Raw genomic sequence first — 20,922 nt, 5'->3', positions numbered from 1 at the left:
TAATTATCATCACCGTCATAATCAATGGTCTCGATCTTCTCCTTGGAAAGTCTGGAATTGCGTTGTAGAGAACAGTAGCCTTGCTTTGGTCCTCAACGTCGCCGTTTGGCTGTCCTTGTCGTGTTGACTGAGAATGCTACTAATTTTGGCGCAGATTGACCGAGCAAGACCCATCTGGTTGTTGACCAAACAGAACATGATGAGTCTAGCCTTGACTGCACTTGTGATTGGTCTTCATGGCAATGGACTTGGCCTTAGCAATTGAACTCAATAAAAACGTGATTTGTTTGAAGAACCCAGAAGTCTGAATCTTCAAGTTCATTGTTGGAATGACAATATCGTAGATTGCTTGGGTAGTACATACAAAGTGATGTGATTTATAAGTGAAGCCGAACGCCTCAATACTTAAGACCCTTTTAATGAAGATATAATCGTGCGGGTCTTATGCCCAAAACCAACCATCCCTCAAGTTGTTTAGGCCAAACTTTTATCTCTTCTACTTCTTCCTACTTGCTTCAAAATATAGCAGATCTCATGCAGAAACAGCAGAGGCATATCCTTTTGTTTGGACCACAAAAACACACAGACAAAAGTAGGTGAAAGGCACTTCAGAAAGTAAAAGTGAGAGTCATGAACGAAGTTACTAATAATAAAGAAAGGAGCACCATTATATGTCCCTCTACTCGTCTTTTTCAGTTAATACTGTGTGTTTGTTTGTGCATACACTATTGTTACATGAAACCTTCAAAGAAGGTCACAGAGGCCTAACAGTACAAAAAGGGGAGGGAGAGAGAGAGACCTTCTCAAGGAACATGTGCAGTGCACAACAATGCTATGAGAGATAACATGGATTGGTATAACCTACAAAAACCCTTTGAAGTCTTTAATCCATGCATGCACACTCTCCTTTCTAGGAAGACAGAATGAAAGATCAACTTATAACACATAGATGTGCTCTCTCCTCTCTATAGGGTAAGTTTCTTAAAACATGAGAGTTTATTAGTGGTCAAATAACGCCAAAAAAAGTAGTTAGGTTGAGATTTAAGTAAGAGGGTGATGAGGCCTTTTTCATAGCAAATGAACATATATATGGAGATCAAGCATAATATATGGTACAACTTTTTCATGGATGGTGGTTGTTAAAACAACAGGGGACCCTCTTACTCTCAGCTCCTTCTTCTTTGAAGTTGGTGAGGTTTTCAGCGTTTAATTTTGACCATCACTTTCTACGTAACAGTTTGCTCTACTTCAAGATATGGTGCAACTTTTTTGATAATAAGAAAATTTGTATTAAGAAAAACCAGCACAAGTTACTCGATTGATTCAGATAAGAGGATCCTCCTCCAGTAACATTATTACATTACAAGAAAATAAAATTCTTAAATCAAGAACAAAGAAAAGACTCAATACAATAGCGTGCGTCTGCAACAACTTGTAGAGCAAAACGATATAAACTCTTTCTTAGAAGCAAACAACGGCGTTGAAACAATAAACTTTGCAGTTTGCACTATGGTGAACTGACTTGAAAGCTCCCCAAATAACAAGATTGAGAGAGCATACGCAAGTCTTGAGACATTTTCTTCAGAACCTTAATCAGAGCTATTATAAGGCGGAGGTCGCCACCAAAAAGACTCACGCCATCGCCAGAAAAAGCCAAATTTGAACGAGGGGAACAAAACCACCGGATTGGTGGAGGAACTCAAGCCATCGCCAGAAAAGTCAAATCTGAACGAGAGGAACAAAACCACCAGATTGGTGGAGGAACACACCAAATATGAGGAGAAAACCATCAGATATTGAAGGGTCCCCGTACCGCCATGGAGAAAAGAGAGTTTTTAGAGAGAGAAAGGGAAGAGAGAGCGTTTGAAAAAAAAGAAGAAGAAGTTATGGTACAACTTTATGTTGGTTTGTGAGATTGAATTTCATCCGAATTAACAAGAAATCTGAACAAGATTAGCACCAAACATACCATTTCAAAGAACTAACACAACTGGTGAGGTGACAGTATTTTAAATAAATTCAGCCATGGCTAGTATTTCACAAACCCGTCAGCATCCGCACTATCTAGTCCTAGAAACTGTTCCTAATAGTTTAATCCCTGCAAGGCTGCAATCAGTACCCGCGCAGATGGAAGCCGTTAAGCATCGACGCCGGTGGATACCCAGATTTACGAGGAATATGTGCTGGAAATGGATGATAATTTGGGTGATGATTCATGAGAAAAGCTGGAGATGGTGACTGTGGAGTACTCATGCTGCAGAATTCTCAATATTCAGAGGAAAAGCAGGGGATGACGATTTTTCAGAGCAGTCGGGAGAAGTAGTGGCAGGAGATGGCGACGGAGGGTGAATATCAGCCAGTGAAGGATAACAAATATCTGATGACTGTTTGTGAAGAACATTCACCCAAGGGTAATGAGTTTTCTCGGGAAACAAACAAGATTGTTGTTTACGCAGAACACCCACTGATGGATGATGAACTTTCCCTGGCACCAAATACTTATCAGTCCCTCTTTCCTTTGTCTTCCCGTTTACTTTATAAGAGAAATTCAAGAGCCCATTAGGCTCCCTATCCTTTGTTCTGATCAGGTAACTCACATACCTGATATTCCCATCGAACTCATCGATCAAGTCCTTGAACGGAACACGAACTTCACCAATGTTTCTGCTACCAAAAGCAATACCCTCGCAGCAAATTTGGAATAGAAGATATAGATGACTGAAAATGCAAGAATCATTAAGTGGAATTTCTTTGAGATCAATCTGCATCGTGTGATTCCACTCCGGGTTCCTGCCTCCATCTCTGTCGACTGGCGTCTTGTGTCGCTGCAGGTATGACTGCTGTTCCTTCTTCTTCTTCTTCTTCTGGTCTTCATGAAGAATGGATGCAACAGCAGAGACTGACAGCTTCTGGAAGAAATTGAAGGTCTTAATATCTCTGCAAGAAATCACTTTTAGCTCAAAAGACATATGCTCCATAGTACGTCCTGCCCCTGTGTCTCTGTTTCAGAATAAGTGCCAAGAATCAAACCAAGCAGAAAAAAGAAAAAAGAAAACAAAAAGGAACAGAGAGCTGTTGAAATTAACTTGAGAGATGGAAGCCAAGAATCAAACCAAGGAGAAAAGAACAAGTGCCAAGAATCAAACCAAGGAGAAAAAAATAACAGAGAGCTGTTGAAAATAACTTGAGAGATGGAAGATCTAAACCCTAAACCCGGAGTAATAAATAGGTTAAACCCAACTCATTCAAACTTAGTAAAATGTCTCTTATGTGTGGTAGGAACTTGAACAAGTTTATATATTATATGATTGAATATTACCCAACCGCTGTGGTAGTATAACAGGGTCAGAAGTTATAACCCCTGATGGAACTTTCGTCAGAAAATAATAGAGCTGGAGCATTGACTCTGGACTCAAAATTGCAGATGTTAACCTGTGCAATTCACATTTATTTTTTTTATCTTTTATTGTGGAAAAACTTTCATGACAAGCATTATAATCGAAGATAGTTTGTTAACTTGGACGAATTTCGGTCCCATCAATATTGGATCCACTGTCCATTAATGACAGCCTTTGGTTGGCCGATGACTAGGTCGGAGAACAAGACAGAAAATCAGCTACAGTGAATCACAAATTCACACTACAAACCTGAAAAATGGGCTAAACGTCAACGTCTTGGAATAAAAGTCATTGCAGTTTTAATCAGAGATGTTCAGACTGAGTGTGGGGTCCATACAATTATTTTTTGAATTTGGCGAACAGATTGGATATAGATGTCGATGATGACCACTACAATGACTTCGAGTGCTCGTCCGCCTGAAAAACTATGCTAATTGGCCTGGAGCTTCTCACACTTCAATCCCAATGTTGTAACTTTCAAGTGTTCTCAGATATCTGCGAAGAAAAGATTGAGATGGTTTTGAAATGACATACCAACATATCAAAAGCCTACCAAGATAGAAACTGAAGAATCTTAAGCAACAGTATAATAATAATAACAAAAAAAAGAGGTTTTAAGCTATATGAGATTTTCTAACTAGGGGAATTCAAACCAAACTGTACTGCAATCTAATGTAAGGTAGCCTTCAAGAATGAGTACCTCAAACATTTAGCAAGCTAAAATATGCTTTAGTTTCGAAGCTGTATTGTCAATTTTCTCATGATCAAGATGCATTTGATTCCTCATCCATAGGAATTCTCTTATACGCACTTGAAATACGCACCTATATTTTTACCATTGATTTAAAACATGTGGGATTCAAAACAATGAATCTCACTTATCATTTCACTCATCCACACCCCTACAAAGTGATTCGTATTTTTAAGTGCGCAAATTATGTACGCAACGGAGAATTTCTGCCCATCCCTAAGGGAGAATGACAGACAAAAAAGTACATTTTAAAAAACAGAAAGTAGACGTCAAAGGTTCAGAACTTCAGATGTCTGCAAACAGCAAGAACAGAGCGACGACGATCAGATAATGTAACAATGGGCTAACATGCTGTATAGAAAATTAAGCAGAAACAAAAGCACTTGATTGATTCACGGGAATTTTTAAATCCTGCTTAGAAAAACACAGACAAATTTGTTTCTATTTCCATATTTTGAACATATTCCATGCAAATATGAAAGTTATGTAGTAACTAGCAACTGCTACTTGGATGGTGCAAAAGGTGAAGCGCAACATGGTACCATCAGTATCTGAAGCTCACAGTAATTGAGAATTTCTTCTCCAAAAATATGATTAACAAGCCAAGTTATTACATCCAGTAAAGTAATCCCAGTTCAACTGACCAAAATAAAGTCTAAACCGTATATATTGAGTGCCAAAAGCAATCAGAGCTTGAAGCCTTCAATATCAACCGCCCATCAAAGTGCTAAGCTAAAAAAGCATGAAAGTAAATAGCAATGAATCATACAATCTGACTGGAATCCAGGAACCAGATAACCTAACTCTCAAGTCAGCGAATTTTGGTCTTCTTCTGGCCTTGCACTTGATGTGCTGCACAAATCTTCCTCCAACACCGGATAGCAATAATTGAGGGTATCACAATCCAAGAGAAATTTGCTCCAATATAATACCCATAGTAGTAAAGTGGGCTTGCAGCAAAGTTATCACCTTGCAAGTAGGAAGTAATGTAATAAACAGCAGTTCCGTAGAGCTGCCCCAGAGAAATCGCAAACTGAAGTATATAGCTGTACGATTTTCCTTTAGCAATTGCATACCTGGCCGAGGACATTCCAGTCAGGAATTGGTTAAAGGAAACATAGCACACACATAGTCTACATGAATATAGAAGCAAAGCATAAATCTTATTTTGGCTCTCCATGGCAATGGGGAATACTTACACAGCTAGCAGGCTAGCCGGGCCTTCCAAAACTGCAGTGATTCCTTCGACAGTGACAACAGCAGCATCCCTGCCTGCATATCTTGAATCACCTTTGCTGTACTCTTTCCCTGCCAATAGTGATTTATGAGTATATTTCACTAAAAGTCATATGGTGTCAAAAAACCATACCAACTGATACTAATGCTAAGAGCTTACAAAAACGAGGAACCAAAATGGCACTTACACACTTCGGCAAAATAATTAGCAGTCTTCTCTTTGTAAAATTCTGGAGAGAATACAAAATAACCCTCAAGCATTATGTGGACAAGGCCAGTGAAAGCCCACCAGCACATGATCAGTCTATCAACTTTTGATTTTTTGGACTTCCCTGCCATTACAACAATATGAGTGAATGAATTAGGAATTCAGTAACCGTTCCATTCAAGGGATACAAGATCATTTGACAAATATAATGAAGTAGTCTTGGCGAAACACAGAAGACCACCAGCAAAGAGGAATCCGAGAACTAACTTCTATGTCAGTCAAATATATAAACATAAGCAGACAACAGTCCTTAATCACAAAGTATGACCGTACATGAAGCTTCAGGAAAAACCAAAGTATCAAATATGAGATCTTCCCAGGTCACATATATGCTTGAATAAGTCCTATTAGGATTAGTTACTTTGTCATTCAAATTTCAATTATTGTTGAGTTGAGGCATTTCACATCATGTATATGTATTCTAACACTCTCCCTCACGTGTGAGCTGGGCAATCCAAAGCCTCAACAAACAAATGAGACCCTCAATTGGGGCAACAATAAATGGTGGTTAAATTGTGGAAGTTAAGGTTTGAAACCAAAACTTCTCGCTGCAATACCATGTTAAGATTTGTTACCTTGCGGGCATTTCAGATCATTTACATATTCTTATTGAATGTATTCACAAAAATAAAGGAGGATCTATGACAATTTAGAATATTAAGTTCAATCACGTAATCAACTAGCTGCTCTTCAGTAAGTCAACTTTAATCAATCTTAACTTAACCACCACCGCCTGAAGGTTCTCTGCGAGAAAAATGTCCTCTTTTATCTAACTAGAGTTAACCCCATGTCATTCTTTCAAAAACAGTCTGTAGCAGAAAAATCTATCCTTTAAATAAAACCAACACACACACACACACACACATATATATATATATATATACACATATATATATATATATATATTTGGGTTTATGCAGCATTCTAATCTAAATCTGAATCTTGTAATGATGCTCACAATTCTACCTCTTTAACCCAAAAGCCCTGAAATCTGAGGTCCATATTCCTGACAGCTCAAGAAAAGCTAGATCCTTTAAGCAACAATTGAAATGAAAAGACAGCACTTTGGATCTGATAGAGTAATGTGACTCCAGAGTTTGACTTTCCCCTCATTTTTTCCACATAGAGATTCGCACATTTCAACAAGCAGAGAATGATCTGAAATCCTAAAAAGAAAATAAAAGCAGAAAGATAAGATTGAATACCAGAGAAGATCCAAACGAGAGAGACAACGAGGAAGGAAGATAGTCCGAATACGCCGAGGATTGTAGACCAAGAGAGGAATCCAGGGACGAAGCCAGGCAGCTTCAGATCTTTCGGCACATATGGATGATGCCCACCTTCACTTCCCTCCATCTCTCAGTCGCTGTGTGGTTCTCAGTCTCCGTGGGTATGCCAAAGTCAAATACTCTAGTCTTTGCTTTCGCACTCTCTCAAAATATATATATATATATAAAGTTACGTGGGCATCAGATCTGGGCCATCTGGCAAATCCTTTATACCGATTTGGGACAGGCTGGCCCAACCTTAAATTGGGCCAGGCTAACTTTGTGTCCTACTACAGCCCATGGGCTATCGATATAATACCAAGGCTGCATATATTTCGGGCTGGGCAGTCGACCCTAGAGGGTAGCCCAATGGTCACCTCTTTAGTGTTTAGCTTTACCAAGCAATGCTACATTTTTTTTTTTCATGCCAATTAGCTTAGTAAACAAAATATTAATGTTATACTTTGCTTCTAAAATAAATATGAATGTTATTTTATTTCAAAAAAAAAAGAAATAAATATGAATGTTATTTTAATATGCAGATGCCATGACGTCACATTAAACAAATATTAAAGTTCCAAATTACACTTAAGGATGGCAAAACTCTATTCGGTCCAGATAACCGAATTTATCAGATCCAAATTAAATCAAATTTAGACATAAATTATATGTCCAAAATATGGGTCCAAACAAATGACCCTAACCCGGATTAAGTTCTTGTTCGGATTTGAACCAATCCATGTTAGGTAAATTAAATACATCTAAAATCTAACTCGGATTAGGGTCCGATATGTAAATATTTCATAAATACATATTGTTATCCAACTCGAAATCGAATTTTTATCACCCCTAAATTTCCACCATGCATGCAAGAAACACTAAACGATACAAAACTAATTGGAGTTACTAGCCAATTGGTTCGGACAGTTGATTTGGACAGCCATAGAAATTACGAACATCACATAAAATTAAGAAACAAGTTAGATAAACAAACATGTCACTTTCGAACCCAAAGATTCCTTCTAATCTACGTAATACATCGCTGTCCTAAATTTGCTTTTTTGACCTCTCCGTTTCAGTGTTTCTTTTTTTTTTTTCCAAAGTTATAAAATTGATAAACCTTAGTTGCACCCACCATTTTGTTAAGTACACCCCATTAACACTAAAAAAAAAACAGATCTATAAACACCCCCTTGACCCTACCATTTCCCTCATCATTCTCTCTTTCTCCTTCCTTTCCTTGCTCATTATCTCCTATAGCATCCTCCTCAAATTGACGGAAGAGTTTTCGATGAAGTCTTGACCGGAATCTTCAACGGAGTTTGATGATCTTCAAGCAGAGAGGGAATGAAAGGAACTGGTAACCTGAACAGACAGAAAGCAAAGCCAACATGCATCTCATTATAGCTCCGATGTGGTGAGGGCTTGTGCTTGACTCTTGGGTATGGATGTCAAGAACTTCTTGAAGTTACTTTGTCTATCATTGGAAGAAACTACAAGAAAGAGGAGAAGCTTTATGATTTTCCATTTGTGATCACTTTGGATGTGGGTTTTTTCACAATATGTTTCTGGTCTACAGTTGGTGCTTATGGTCTACAGTTCTCGGCCAGGTTCGGACCCTCATGCCATCATGGCTCGAGTCAAGGCTGCACTCGCTTGCCTTGGTCCCGTATTCACTGGAGGTGAGAAGGTTGGGAGGACAGAGAAATGGCTACCACCACAATGGACAGGGTGCAGGTAGTAAAACCTAAAAGAGAGAGAAAATTGGATGAATTCATAATTGTTTTAATTTGAGTTAGAGTTTATTTAGAATGGTGTGTACTCAGTAATAACTAGGGTGCAACTAAGGTTCATCTATAAAATTAGATTTTTCTATCCTTTGTTTAATATAATAACAATAATATATGAACAATTAAACTTTCCAGCTCATGAATTACTATTAAACTCCCACTTAAACTTGTTATTACCTGATATTGTAATTAATTACGTCACCTTTTCTTTCTATTAATCCGTAAAGAACAAAAGACACAGTAATTTTCATTCCTCTGTTCTTGCTTTCGTTGTTGCGGTCACAGATTCCTTCGGTTTCGGGTGGTCTTGTCCTGACCCGACCACCCCTACCGGAATATTCTTCTCCTCTTCCTCTAGGTGAAGAAGAACGATCATTCATTTTCTGCTTCTCAAATTATTATTATTTTTTTCTCAGAAGTGCTCTTTCATTTGGATTAATTTTCCTGGGTATCTATGTTTGAATCTTCTCTTCTTTATTAATGATGATCGTGAGTGGGTAAATTGCAGGATTGGGGTTGGTGTGGAATGCATTGAAGAGATCTGAAAAATTTGTGGCGGTGGAGGTTGGGAGGGTGAGTGACTGAGAAATGCAGGGAAAGATGTACACAGCTCCACCGCCTCCTATGCTTTCCGACTCCAGCAGAAGGATTATCGAGTCCAATGGACCAAACCTTCGTGTTTATCAAGTCTGGAAAGGAAGCAATGTAAGCTATTCCTCACCTGCCCAAAACCCAATTCTTTCTTTGTTAAATTTCGTGGAAGTAATACTAAACTGTGCATTCTTTCTTGGTTACTCAATTCTCTATGTCTACACGTCTGTAATTTGCAGAAGAAGCATTTCGTGACTCAGTTGTTTAATTTAAATGTAGAAGGAAAAGGGGGAGATCTGATTAGTTTCTTTGAAAACTTAATGCCGAATTAAGTGGCTCGCCAAGTTTATATATTTCACTGCATAGGAAAAGAAACGAAATTGGATATAAATTTTTAGACTTGTTTTAATTCATACTGTATATCATGCATGTTGAAGGACTAATGTCTCAATATGTTATGTCAGTCTCTTCATATTTCATTCTTGGTTCTTACCTGCATTTCCATCATTTATCACAGCTACACAGTATTGGTATGAATTGCTTAGCTGCTTAGGGGTGAGGGCTTTGGAACACAGTCAATTTGTAAGTTTGTAAAGGCAAGAAACTGACTCAGGCTTCTTAATCTTATGCAGAGATTCTGCCTTGGAGGTAGACTCATATTTGGTCCGGATGCCAGGTCAATATTCCTTACGGTGTCCCTTATTGTGATTCCGGTGATCCTATTTTGTGCTTTTGTTTCTCAAAGACTCATCAATGAATTCCATCCCCAAATAGGGAATCTTATTGTAGTAACGTGTGTTGTCTTCACATCATATGTGAGTTCTTCCTCTTTTACTGAAGTTTCTTGAATTTCAAGCAGCACTTCTTCAGAGATTCAAGCTTTAGTTATCAATGATAAAAGCAGCAAGTAAGAGAGGTTGTTTTATTAGTAAAACATGCTATTAAACTTGTGGGTATTTGGTGTGAGAAATAATATGAATAGGAGAACATAGAGCTTTGCCTGAACTCATTCTTTAGAATGTGAGAGTAGATTTCATGTGTTTATTATTTTCCTAAAATATTCATTTCTACAATACTTGGGGAAAATAGATCTTATCTATAAATAATTCATAATTTGGTTATAAGTACCGAAGGATCAACTTAAGTCGGCCGAAGGACTTAAATATTTAGCTTTTCCTTGTTGAGATTGTAGACAACTATGTGCAATGATTTTGTTGCTAAGGTGTTTACTGTTCTGCATGTTTATTACATATCCATTGGCTTCCTCTTGAAATTTGATATTATATTTTGAATTTTCAACTTTGAAGGTTCTTGTTCTTCTCTTCCTTACATCTGGGAGAGATCCTGGTATTATCCCTCGCAATCCTCATCCTCCGGAACCAGAAGATGATGGCTCAAGTGTCTCTTCAGATTGGCCAGGAAGTCAACTTGTTGCTCATAATTTGCCACTTACAAAAGATGTCGTGGTTAATGGGATCATAGTCAAGGTCAAATATTGTCAAACATGCATGCTGTATCGCCCACCAAGATGTTCTCATTGCTCTATATGCAATAACTGTGTTGATCGTTTTGATCATCATTGTCCTTGGGTGGGGCAATGTGTTGGGAAGGTATGCTTTACTTTGCATATGCTTACTTGTTTCTGCAACAATTGAAGTTTTCCCATCTTTCTTCTGATGTGAAGCATGTGTACAGCTAACCAATAAGTTCTGTAGATTTTGTTGTTGTTTTTTGGACCATGGGAGAAGTTGCTCCGACTCCAGACCTCTGAAGTCTGAATATGTGAATCTGACTCTAAGGCTTGTATTGCAATAAATTCTACGTATGCTAATAGATACAGATTACACCGATTCCTCTTTGCTGTGGTACTTGTTACTTGTCTTCTAAATTCTAATGATACTCTTCAAATTTCCATATGATTGATTGTGGGATGAAGAAGACTGATTCTGATACTTTACGGCATATCAACTTTGTGGCAGTGCAAACGCAAAGGTAAAAAAAGGTAAACAACTCCAGTGCACAAGACTCGTGTGCGGGGTTGGATACATGCAGGATGTACATAGACCTTAACCCACATGATATGTGCCATGTGGTCATGTGGAGAGGCTGTTTCCAAGAATTGAAGTGACCATTATGTTGCAGCCTTGTAACCACTAGGCCACATGTTCTCTTGTCAGTGCAAACACAAGATAAAGCCTTCTTTTTTTTTTTCGGTGTCATGGATTGAGCATGACTGTTTGGTTCTTATTATTCAACTGATAAAAATGCCAATGTTTTACTGGTTATAGCCTTCTAGGTTTCTTCCACGTCATTGCTAGGGAAATGACTTAGGTATAGAGTCTTCTTTTTACCCCATGGCTTTACTTATGAAGATTTCTTACAGGTTTTATTGGTTTCTTGACAGAGGAACTACAGATTCTTTTTTATGTTTGTGTCTTCCACAACCATGATCTGCCTTTATGTTTTCGCATTCTGCTGGGTAAACATCAAGGTTACGATGAATACTTATCATTGTAACCTCTGGAAGGCTTTTCTAAAGTCACCGGTTTCAGGTGTGCTAATATTGTATACGTTCATGACTGCTTGGTTTGTTGGGGGTCTCACCGCATTTCATCTCTACTTGATATTCACCAATCAGGTTCCTTCTTAGTTTTTTTTACTGTATTTACTATTGACTGCATCTCTTTTGTTCTTAATCTTTTAAACTTAATTATCCTTGATGCAGACAACTTATGAGAATTTTCGTTACCATTACAAAGCAAAGATGAATCCTTACGACCTTGGCTGTCTTGGTAATATTGTGGAGGTTTTCTTCTCTAAAATTCCCAGTTCCAAGAACAACTTCAGGGAAAAGGTCGAAGGGAACTCATCTTCTGTCTTTGCTAAGTCAATGTCCTTGAGCCATGCCCGGAGCCCAGAGATGCTGAAAACAAGCTTTGACATAGAGGCGGGGAAGCGGCAGGCTGTAGCCGATGAGGATTTTGAAGAGATCCAAAGTCAGATTGATAGTGTTGGTGGACTAGAGAGGTGTGGAACCGAGCCACGTCACACACATCGTGATCACAAACCCAGTTGGGAAATCACTCCTGAGGCACGGATGTTGGCTGCTGATTTTGGCATGCAACATGGTTTTGAAGGCAGACGAAAAATCAATGGAGTACTTTAGAATTTGAAGGTGTTAGATTATTTTAGGGGAAGATTTTGTGGAGACCTTAGAGCCAAGGGTAAACTTCCTGTACTGGCTGATTGGAGCTGCTCGCTGATATTGCAGTGAATTTGAAGTGCCCATCGCTGACATCCACGCCTCATTAATCTCTAGAGAGATAAATGATCTGGTTTGATTTGGAAACGCAGGGATACATGTACATTGAAACTGTTTGGGCTGATACTCGGGGTTAGTGTTGTGCTGCTGCTGCTGCTGCTGCGTTTATTTTCTGGTAATATGGTTTGGTGTTGCTTATTCACAGTTAACTTGATAATGTTAATAGTCCAAAGAGAATCAAAAGCCTGTTATTGAGCTCGACCTAAATCATTGTTTATAAAACAGATACTCTATTTGATGGAGGCGCAAGCATTTCAGAGGAGAATGGTAGTGTTTTTTTTTTTTTGACATTTCTCTCTTTACCTAATGGAGAGTGTTTGGCATCTTCATTTGAAAGGATGGAGCCAGTCCCCTCAAGAAAGGCTGGTGAGTGGTGAAGGACTTGAAACTTTTTCTTTGGGTTGAATATAAACGAAAATCATAAAAGTTTCCTAGCAATTAAATCAGAAAATAGCAGTTGAGAAATCACCTTGGGCCACACATTTGATCCAAATGGGTGACACTCTGGCTTGTTGAAAGCAATTGCTTTTTCAAGAGGCAAGAGCTGTGAAGTTGTAGCATCAGTTCTGTAGCTCCCTATGTTATCTTGTACTAATTCACCACTGTGAGTGCAAATTGTACAGGGTCCGCTGTTCATTTGAGCACTCCAACCCCATTGCACTATCATGGTAGCTTCGTTTCTTCCCAATATTCGAATGTGCTGCTGGTTCGATCCCTAAGAAATCAACGGTCAGTTTTTCACCTCCTCCCATGAATGCTTCTCCTCCGGTTATATTATCAGACTTTCCATTTTCTGAGTTCACAAACATGGGAGACTGAAATAATCCTGTTTGGGAAATGTTGTAAGGTCTTGGATCCATGTTTGTATCAAGCATTTGTTGATCTCCAGCATATAAGCCACTGTTGTTGAGAAAAATCAGCCCCATGTTGTTACCAACTCCTGAAGAACTCTCCTGGACAGGCCCGGATGAGTTCATGCTACTAGTAGAGTAGCCGGTAAATCCCCTTAGAAGAATTGGCGCGATAGTGTTATCACTGATCTTAGTACCCATTTCTGCAGCTTTCTGTAATAAGGCAGTTGCAGATGTGTAAGCCGAGCCAATTGCTGTTGGACTAGAATTTGATCCACCAACAGAACCTAAGTATGGTCGAGAAGTTCTTGTATGGAATAATGGGTCTAAGTTCCATGACATCATAACACCTCCTGAGTTCAAAGATAATGGCTTCAGGGAATTGTCAATGTTCTCAGAAGAAATTGACAAATTCATCATAGTGTTTGTGTTTGGACTGGAATTGGAGGTGGGCAAGGATGAAGTGAAAAATTCTTGTCCTTGGTTCTGCAACAACCCTCCCATGATTTCCTGGTTCTGCTTTTCTTTGTTATTCTCTTCTGTCAATGCATCACAGAAGGCTCTGTGCGTGACGAAGCTGTCTTTCCTGTACGACGAAAACTCTTGTTTACGTCAGGAAATACTAGCAGAGAATGAATCAAAACGTAGATTTGTTTTAAGTTTCACCTTGAGAAGATTGTTCCGCAATCACAACGATATTCTCTGGTTCCACATATCTTTGTGTGTGCCTTCCAATCTGATTGAACAGCATAACGTTTCGAGCACTTGTCGCATTTCCATTTCTTCTCTCCATGCTTTCTGCAGAAATGCTTCTTTATGCCAGTTAAGTCACCTAAAGCCCTACTTGGGTCATGGTGCACACAACTCGGCTCGGGACAGATATACACCCTCTTCTTCGTCTGTGTGCTAGGCCTTTGCTTCAGCTTCCATGGCAAGTTGTGCCCTCTCCGATGGAGCTGAAGATTCTGATCTCTCTGGAACCCTTTATGACACACCTCACAAATGTACCGATTCGTCGCCATTAGAGTCCTTGGAGACAATGCTACAACCTCAGCATCTGGGTCTGCACGGTTACATTGGCCAAAAAGAAAATGTTTTAGCTTGAAACGATAGAGTAATTGGAAATTTGTTTGGTTTACTAAAAAATTAAGTATTCTTGCTTGCCTGGATTACCAGGGAGATTTCTTTTCTTCTTTGAGGTCTTGGAGATTTCATTGCATGTTTCTCTTGCAATTGGACTGCCATTGGAGGAGTGTGTGATCATTGTGCTTTGTTGCTGCTCATCTTCCTCAAATTCCTGGAGAAAGTTTGACATTTTCAGACAGTCCGCTCTATTCATGCTCGGAGGCAAGGAAGCTGATAATATATATATATATATATATATATATATTGCATACCAACCACCCTCAATCAAAGGCCATAGTTTATTCATTGATATTAAAACTAGAAATAAGAATTCTTTGACAACAACATCATCTCTGGTTCTGTTTGTCCTATTTGGAAGGTGAAACAGTGGTCAGAATTTCTTAGAAACTCCAGCTTTGGAGTCTCTGAAACCTACAAAAAACTGCTTGTGATTGCCGGTCCAGCGCATCGACACGATGAATAAGTTGTGAGCTGAAACTAATGTGGCCAAAAGAGTTGAAAACAAACCATAAACAGACACAGAAAAGGATGCCAAATGAAGAGATCTGAATATAGAGACAACTTTGGCCTTCTGATATAAAAACTATTTCGAGAAGTTGAATCTCTACCTGCTTCAAAGGCTGACCCTTGGATACCCATCAGAAGTTTTGGCAGATTTTTAGTGTTTTGTCATGCAGTCCATGCATTTGAAGTTTTGAAGGAAGAGTTTGCAGACATCATGTTTTCAAGAGTCTTGTTTTTTCATATGATTTTCATGTCTGGAGAAGGGAAACATCTGCATAAGCTTTGACCTCTCTGAGTACTATTTGCTTCAGTCCTGCAGAAAATCCAACCGACTGTAGGTACCTTTCACTACAATTCTTCAAATTATCAAGAACTATTCTCTCAAAATTTGAAATTAGTTTTAAGTTGGATGAACATTATATACACCTCATATTTTATTAATACACCCCATCTTAATAAATCCTAATTAAAAATATAATATTATATAGTTCACTTTGTAATGGCCAAAAATCATCTCGGCCAAACCCAATCCAAATGGTCAAAAGACAAGTCAAGCATTGACAATGACCAAATTCCGACAAAGCTCATAGGCGACCAAGCTTGTGAATGAACTCGGAGTCCAAGCCCAAAAACAATGCCCATCGGGCGGCCAAGCCAAATGACAACCAACATATGCCATGCACAACCCAGTCAGAAAAGTTGGCCCATAGTCAATCCAATCGGCAAGGATTGGATGTCGGTCAACATAAGAAAAGTCGATCAACACGCAATCCGGTCAGTCAACGTGACCAGGACGAACCCAAGTTGGGTGATCGGCCCCTGTTTGGCCGCAGAAGCCCACGTCTCCTCTCAGTATTGAATATTCTGCTCATAAGAGGAAAAATTCAGTACTATTATACAAGCACATCCATGGGGTGATGCTATTGTGAAGGTGATCGATACAAATTAGGATTTACATGCAACTTTGTTTCTACCGTTGATATGACAAAGCAACTAACAACCCAGTTGAATTTCACATGCATGTTTTACTGAATTTTGGCTACTTACACATATCTCCAAATCATTAGTTTGCTTGTGATGTGGCCAAGCACGCCAGGCGTTCGACGAAATGCCTCAATGAGGGAAATTAGCATAAGAAGTTGAGATTTGGATTGCAACAGAAATGAGAAGCAAGTTTCAACGGATTTATTCAAAATTCCAAGGGTTATAATAATATTATAGTACAGTAAACTTTTGGATATGTATTCCTAGTTTCTTTATTTTGAACCGTAAAATCTGGATCATAAATCTCTTCTGGGTACAATCCATCATGTCCTGTATGTTGCCTAAGGACCCGGACACACAAGATTGGACTACTTGACTGCACCCGGAGAGACACTCCTCCATTGCCTGCACATCATGGGCTAGCTAGGAGTTAATGTTGTATTCTGAGTCATGATTTTTAGATGATGGACGAGGATAATAACTGAAAATGAGAGAAATCTTAATGTGAGTGAGAGATGAATATCTGCATACCTAACATCTCTGCATCCTTCATGAAGCAAGAAACACAGGACGGTATCTTTGGATGTGTAGAATCTTCAGCTTGATCTGGGTAAGCTTGGCAACTATGTCTTTGACATCGATTCTTTCCTCTGGTGTTTCTCTTGAACACTCGAGACCCATTTCCAAGAGGGAAAAAAGAAAACCTTGTATCATGTCAACATCTGTGACATTGTTTCCATTTGGCTTTAAAACATGATCAACAACATCCAGCAACGTGTTAGGAAATGATGTGCTAACCCAGTGTCTCAAGCTCACTTCTCCAATAAACATTTCATCTGTGGGTTTCTTCCCAGTAACTATCTCCAACATCATTATCCCATAACTGTACATGTCACCCTTTATGGAAACACGCCCCTCAAGGCCATACTCTGTTGAATTATGATCCCACTTGTCAAGAAGTTAATGATGAGGAAGAAGATTATCATTCACTAAGAACTAATTTGTAATTTGAAAAGTTTACCAAATTAATTTAGCTAATTAATTAGATATATAGGGAGTAGTGAGTTTACCAGGTGCAACATAGCCAATGGTGCCTAACGTCTTGGTATGCATTGCATCTTCAGCTTTTGGCAGAATTCTCGCTATGCCAAAATCACCAACATGTGCGACCATGTCTTCATCTAGCAAGATATTGCTGGGCTTTAGATCACAATGTACGACCGGCTCTGACTGACCATAATGGAGATAATCTAAAGCTGTTGCAACATCAATCATAATGTTAATCCGTTGAAAGAGATTTAAGTTGCGGTTTTCGGAGTACAACCACTTCTCAAGGCTTCCATTCGACATATACTCCATAATCAAAGCTCTAAACTCAGGATTTGAGCAAGAAGTGATGATTTTAACTAGGTTCCTATGTCGAGTTGTTCGCAATACTTTACACTCTGCATCAAAACTTTTGAATGCACCATCTGCTTTTGGATTTAGAACCTTTATAGCAACAACTGTGCCATCAAAAATTGTTCCCATATAGACCGAACCATAACTCCCAATTCCGAGCAGATTGGCTTCAGAGAAGTCATTTGTAGCATGACGAAGTTCATGATATGTAATCAATTTGTGCTCAGGTATTTGTATCGACTCCGAAGAACTTAAAGTACTCGTTTTGTTCTTGTGTTTGAATGCTCTCAGCATGCATAGTAGACAAACAAAGACCAACACAGCTGCAACAGTTGGAACAATGTACTTAAGCAGGATATGTTTGGTGGTGGAATTTTGACGAGAGCAAGGTATTAGTAATAATTTTCCGCAAAGCTCCTTATTTGCCAGAAAAGATTCTGCCATAACATTAGCAAAAAATCCTCCATTTGGGACCTCTCCTGATAAGTCGTTGTAAGATAGATTCAAATATTTGAGATGATTGAGTGACTCGAGCGACTTGGGAATAAGACCAGATAAATTATTGTAGGAGAGATCCAAGAACTCTAGTGATTTTAAGTTACCAAGTGACTCAGGAATAGTTTCATACAATGAGTTCTTTGACAGATCAAGGAAATTTAAGCTTTCAAAGGTCCCGAGAATAGTTGGAATTTTACCCGTGATTTGGTTCCGAGAAATATGCATTTCTTCCACGACTCTTGACATTTTCATTTCCGAAGATAGGTTCCCACTTAAGGAGTTGCTTGATAAATCCATGAAAATGAGATTTTCAAGGGTCCAAAAACTTTCAGGAATTGATGAGGTCAATGAGTTGTTGCTGAGATTTAGCCGTTGAAGATCTTTAAGTGATCCAATGCAAGGTGGAATAGGTCCGGTGAGCCTGTTATCTTCCAGTGTCAATTCTCCCAGGTTTCTTAGATTACACATTTCTTCAGGGATAGAGCCTCCAATCTGGGTGTTATAGATATGCAACCTCTGTAAGTTTCGCAAATTGCCAATAGTTGGTGGAATAGTTCCGTTGAGATTGTTATCTCCTAACACCAAATAATTCAAATTTCTTAATGCACCGATTGATTCAGGAATTGGACCCTTTATCTGGTTTTCGGAAGCATCAATCGTTTGAAGAGAATCTGAAAAATTGCCAATGGAATATGGTAGGACACCACCAAGACGATTATTCTCTATGCTCAACCTTTCAATGAACCGGCAACTTGTTAATGCAGTAAGAAACCTCAACTCCTCAAATCCAGGGTCTCTGGTCAGTTTATTGTATTCCATATAGAGGAAGCGAAGACGAGGTAAATTCCCAAGACTTGAAGGTATTTGTCCAGTGAACAAGTTGAAGGATATGTCCAACAAAAACAATTTCGATGAGTTCGATAAATAAGCAGGGATGCTTCCACCAATTTGATTGTTAAAAAGATACATTCGTTCAAGATTCGGAAGCCAAAGCCCTGTATTAGGTGGAAGATCTCCCGAGATGCTATTGTTCACAATTGAAATAACTGTGAGAGAGGAAATGTTGAAGAGTGAACGAGGTATGGTCCCACTGAGGTGATTGTGCTGCAAATTCAGGACCTCCAACTTTGTCAATTCCGTAAACTCGTCAGGAATACCTCCACGAATGTTGTTGCTAGCAATTGAAAACTTCGCTAGGCTCGAAATATTTCCCAAACAAGTTGGAATTGTACCAGTCAAGTAATTTTTTTCCAGAGAGAGCACCTCGAGCTTTTGTAAAGTCCCGAATTCTGTTGGCACACTTCCATTCAGTTCGTTTCTGGAGAGATCCAACCATCTTAATCCTGTGCAATGGCGTGGTAAAGTAGATGGAATTCGACCTATAAATTGGTTGCCAGCAAGGTAAAGTACCTCGAGTCTAGGCCAGTGGAGACAAATATCAATTGGAAGATAGGCCGTGAAGCTATTGTCATTGAGACTAAATGCTTCAATAGAGGAAATGTTGAACATGAATGATGGAAATGAACCTGTGAATATGTTATCCGGCACTATAAATTCCTCTAACGCCGACATATTTCCAATGGAAACTGGGATGGTGCCAGTAAGATTGTTTTCACCAAGATAGAGTTCATGAAGATTTTTTAAAGTGCCCAACTCCCCTGGTATGCTACCACTTAACATGTTTACTGCTACGGAAACAACTTCAAGCTTAAAGCAGTTGTGTAAACTCGAAGGTATCGATCCTTCCAATCGATTAACTTCTAATAGGAGTATTTTGAGCCTACGCAAATGACCGAGCTCAGATGGTATGTGACCATGGAAACTGTTGTTAGAAAGAACGAGCGAAACCAAGAAGGATAGGTTTCCAACATAAGGGGATATTGTACCTTCAAGTCCCATATTGTAGAAATTTAGAGCAGCGACTCTTTGCCTGCGTTTGCTACAAGTGACCCCAACCCAGTCACAGAAGTTGGCTCCTCTGGTCCAGTTACTAGCCATGATTGTGTTGGTGGGCTCATATGTTATTGCAGAACTGAAAGCAACAAGAGCTTCTTCATCAGTCATATTTGAGGAGGGTACAGCAAACGAAGAAGTTGCGAATGACAGAATCAATAGCACTTCAATGTGTGAAAGAAAGACTATTGTTTTGAAGATCATGGTTAATTAATTGTTGGGAAAAAAAATAAAAATGGAGGATAGGTAGAAGGTGAGGCTTAGTTCTGCATTAGACAAATGATTTATAGGCCCTAAGAAAAGCAAATTTTCTTTGCCGTGTGGAAAATAAGATCATTACCCAATAAATTGTTTGTCTGAGAGACTTGGACAAATGATTTATAGGCGATAATCACGAAAGCAAATTTTCTTTGCCTTGTGGAAAATAAGGTCATCAATCAATTGAGTTCTTTTTCTGAGATTTAACAATTTTCCTTGTGGAAAATAATGTCGTCAACCAATAAATCATTTGTATTTAGTCATTTGTCGTATGGAAAATTTTATTTAATTCAAAATGGGTTGTAATTAGGGGTGACAAAACTCTGTCTAGTTCTGATAACCGAATTTGTCCGACTCAAATTAGACCAAGTTTGGATATAAGGTATATATCCGAAATTAGGGTGTAAACACAAATTTTGTTCGGGTAGAAATCTTGTCCAGATTTTAAACCAATCCGTGTTTGGTCAATTGAGTACGTCCGAAATCCAATCCGGTTTAGGATCCATACATGTAAATATTTTGTATCAAAATAACATGTGTCCATAATTATCCATAATCTAGGTGACATGAGGAGAAGTGTAAGAGACCATTTTGTATTAAATGGTCATCCACACTTCTACTCATGCCACCTAGATTATGGACAATTATGAATATCAAAATTATGGACATGTAGTCCTTCTGTATTTTGTATACATGTGTTGTT

The 20,922-nt window shown here is 38.8% G+C and overlaps 5 protein-coding genes across 10 annotated transcripts; 1 reads left to right on the top strand and 4 right to left on the bottom strand.

The window, feature by feature from the left end:
* Positions 1-1,265: 1,265 nt before the first annotated feature.
* LOC120007153 (protein SRC2 homolog) lies at positions 1,266-3,338 on the bottom strand. The gene is made up of 2 exons (XM_038857349.1): positions 3,320-3,338; positions 1,266-3,000 (listed from the first exon to the last, which is right to left on the bottom strand). Exon 2 carries the CDS (start codon positions 2,976-2,978, stop codon positions 2,250-2,252), a length of 729 nt encoding a protein of 242 aa, XP_038713277.1. The 5' UTR covers positions 2,979-3,000; positions 3,320-3,338; the 3' UTR covers positions 1,266-2,249.
* A 1,357-nt stretch (positions 3,339-4,695) lies between these two features.
* LOC120007031 (probable 3-beta-hydroxysteroid-Delta(8),Delta(7)-isomerase) lies at positions 4,696-7,073 on the bottom strand. The gene is made up of 4 exons (XM_038857184.1): positions 6,859-7,073; positions 5,574-5,717; positions 5,349-5,457; positions 4,696-5,225 (listed from the first exon to the last, which is right to left on the bottom strand). Exons 1-4 carry the CDS (start codon positions 7,007-7,009, stop codon positions 4,961-4,963), a joined length of 669 nt encoding a protein of 222 aa, XP_038713112.1. The 5' UTR covers positions 7,010-7,073; the 3' UTR covers positions 4,696-4,960.
* Positions 7,074-8,914: 1,841 nt separating this feature from the next.
* Positions 8,915-12,886, top strand: LOC120007450 (probable protein S-acyltransferase 7). 2 transcript variants are annotated; one of them, XM_038857681.1, is made up of 6 exons: positions 8,915-9,069; positions 9,220-9,416; positions 9,935-10,117; positions 10,610-10,912; positions 11,707-11,940; positions 12,028-12,886. In XM_038857681.1, the coding sequence occupies exons 2-6, from the start codon at positions 9,300-9,302 to the stop codon at positions 12,466-12,468; spliced, it is 1,278 nt and encodes a 425-aa protein (XP_038713609.1). In that variant the 5' UTR covers positions 8,915-9,069; positions 9,220-9,299; the 3' UTR covers positions 12,469-12,886. The 2 variants fall into 2 exon arrangements, with proteins under 2 accessions (XP_038713609.1, XP_038713610.1); XM_038857682.1 differs by lacking the exon at positions 8,915-9,069 and having other exon boundaries at positions 9,148-9,416.
* Positions 12,887-12,897: 11 nt separating this feature from the next.
* Positions 12,898-14,790, bottom strand: LOC120007452 (zinc finger protein GAI-ASSOCIATED FACTOR 1-like). Its single transcript, XM_038857683.1, has 3 exons — positions 14,694-14,790; positions 14,142-14,538; positions 12,898-14,061 (listed from the first exon to the last, which is right to left on the bottom strand). Exons 1-3 carry the CDS (start codon positions 14,788-14,790, stop codon positions 13,221-13,223), a joined length of 1,335 nt encoding a protein of 444 aa, XP_038713611.1. The 3' UTR covers positions 12,898-13,220.
* An 814-nt stretch (positions 14,791-15,604) lies between these two features.
* LOC120007449 (probable LRR receptor-like serine/threonine-protein kinase At3g47570) lies at positions 15,605-20,224 on the bottom strand. Of its 5 annotated transcripts, none has more exons than XM_038857679.1 (4): positions 18,206-20,224; positions 17,180-17,833; positions 16,641-17,038; positions 15,606-16,514 (listed from the first exon to the last, which is right to left on the bottom strand). In XM_038857679.1, the coding sequence occupies exons 1-3, from the start codon at positions 20,163-20,165 to the stop codon at positions 16,659-16,661; spliced, it is 2,994 nt and encodes a 997-aa protein (XP_038713607.1). In that variant the 5' UTR covers positions 20,166-20,224; the 3' UTR covers positions 15,606-16,514; positions 16,641-16,658. The 5 variants fall into 5 exon arrangements, with proteins under 5 accessions (XP_038713605.1, XP_038713607.1, XP_038713608.1 ...); XM_038857680.1 differs by having other exon boundaries at positions 17,180-19,788; positions 19,895-20,032; XM_038857677.1 differs by having other exon boundaries at positions 15,605-16,528; positions 17,180-20,224.
* Positions 20,225-20,922: the final 698 nt, after the last annotated feature.

The sequence above is a fragment of the Tripterygium wilfordii genome, chromosome 10 (genome assembly GCF_013401445.1).
Source record: "Tripterygium wilfordii isolate XIE 37 chromosome 10, ASM1340144v1, whole genome shotgun sequence".
NCBI lineage: Eukaryota > Viridiplantae > Streptophyta > Magnoliopsida > Celastrales > Celastraceae > Tripterygium > Tripterygium wilfordii.
The sequence above is the reverse complement of the archived record's forward strand: the minus strand, read 5'-3'. Positions and strand labels throughout refer to the sequence as shown.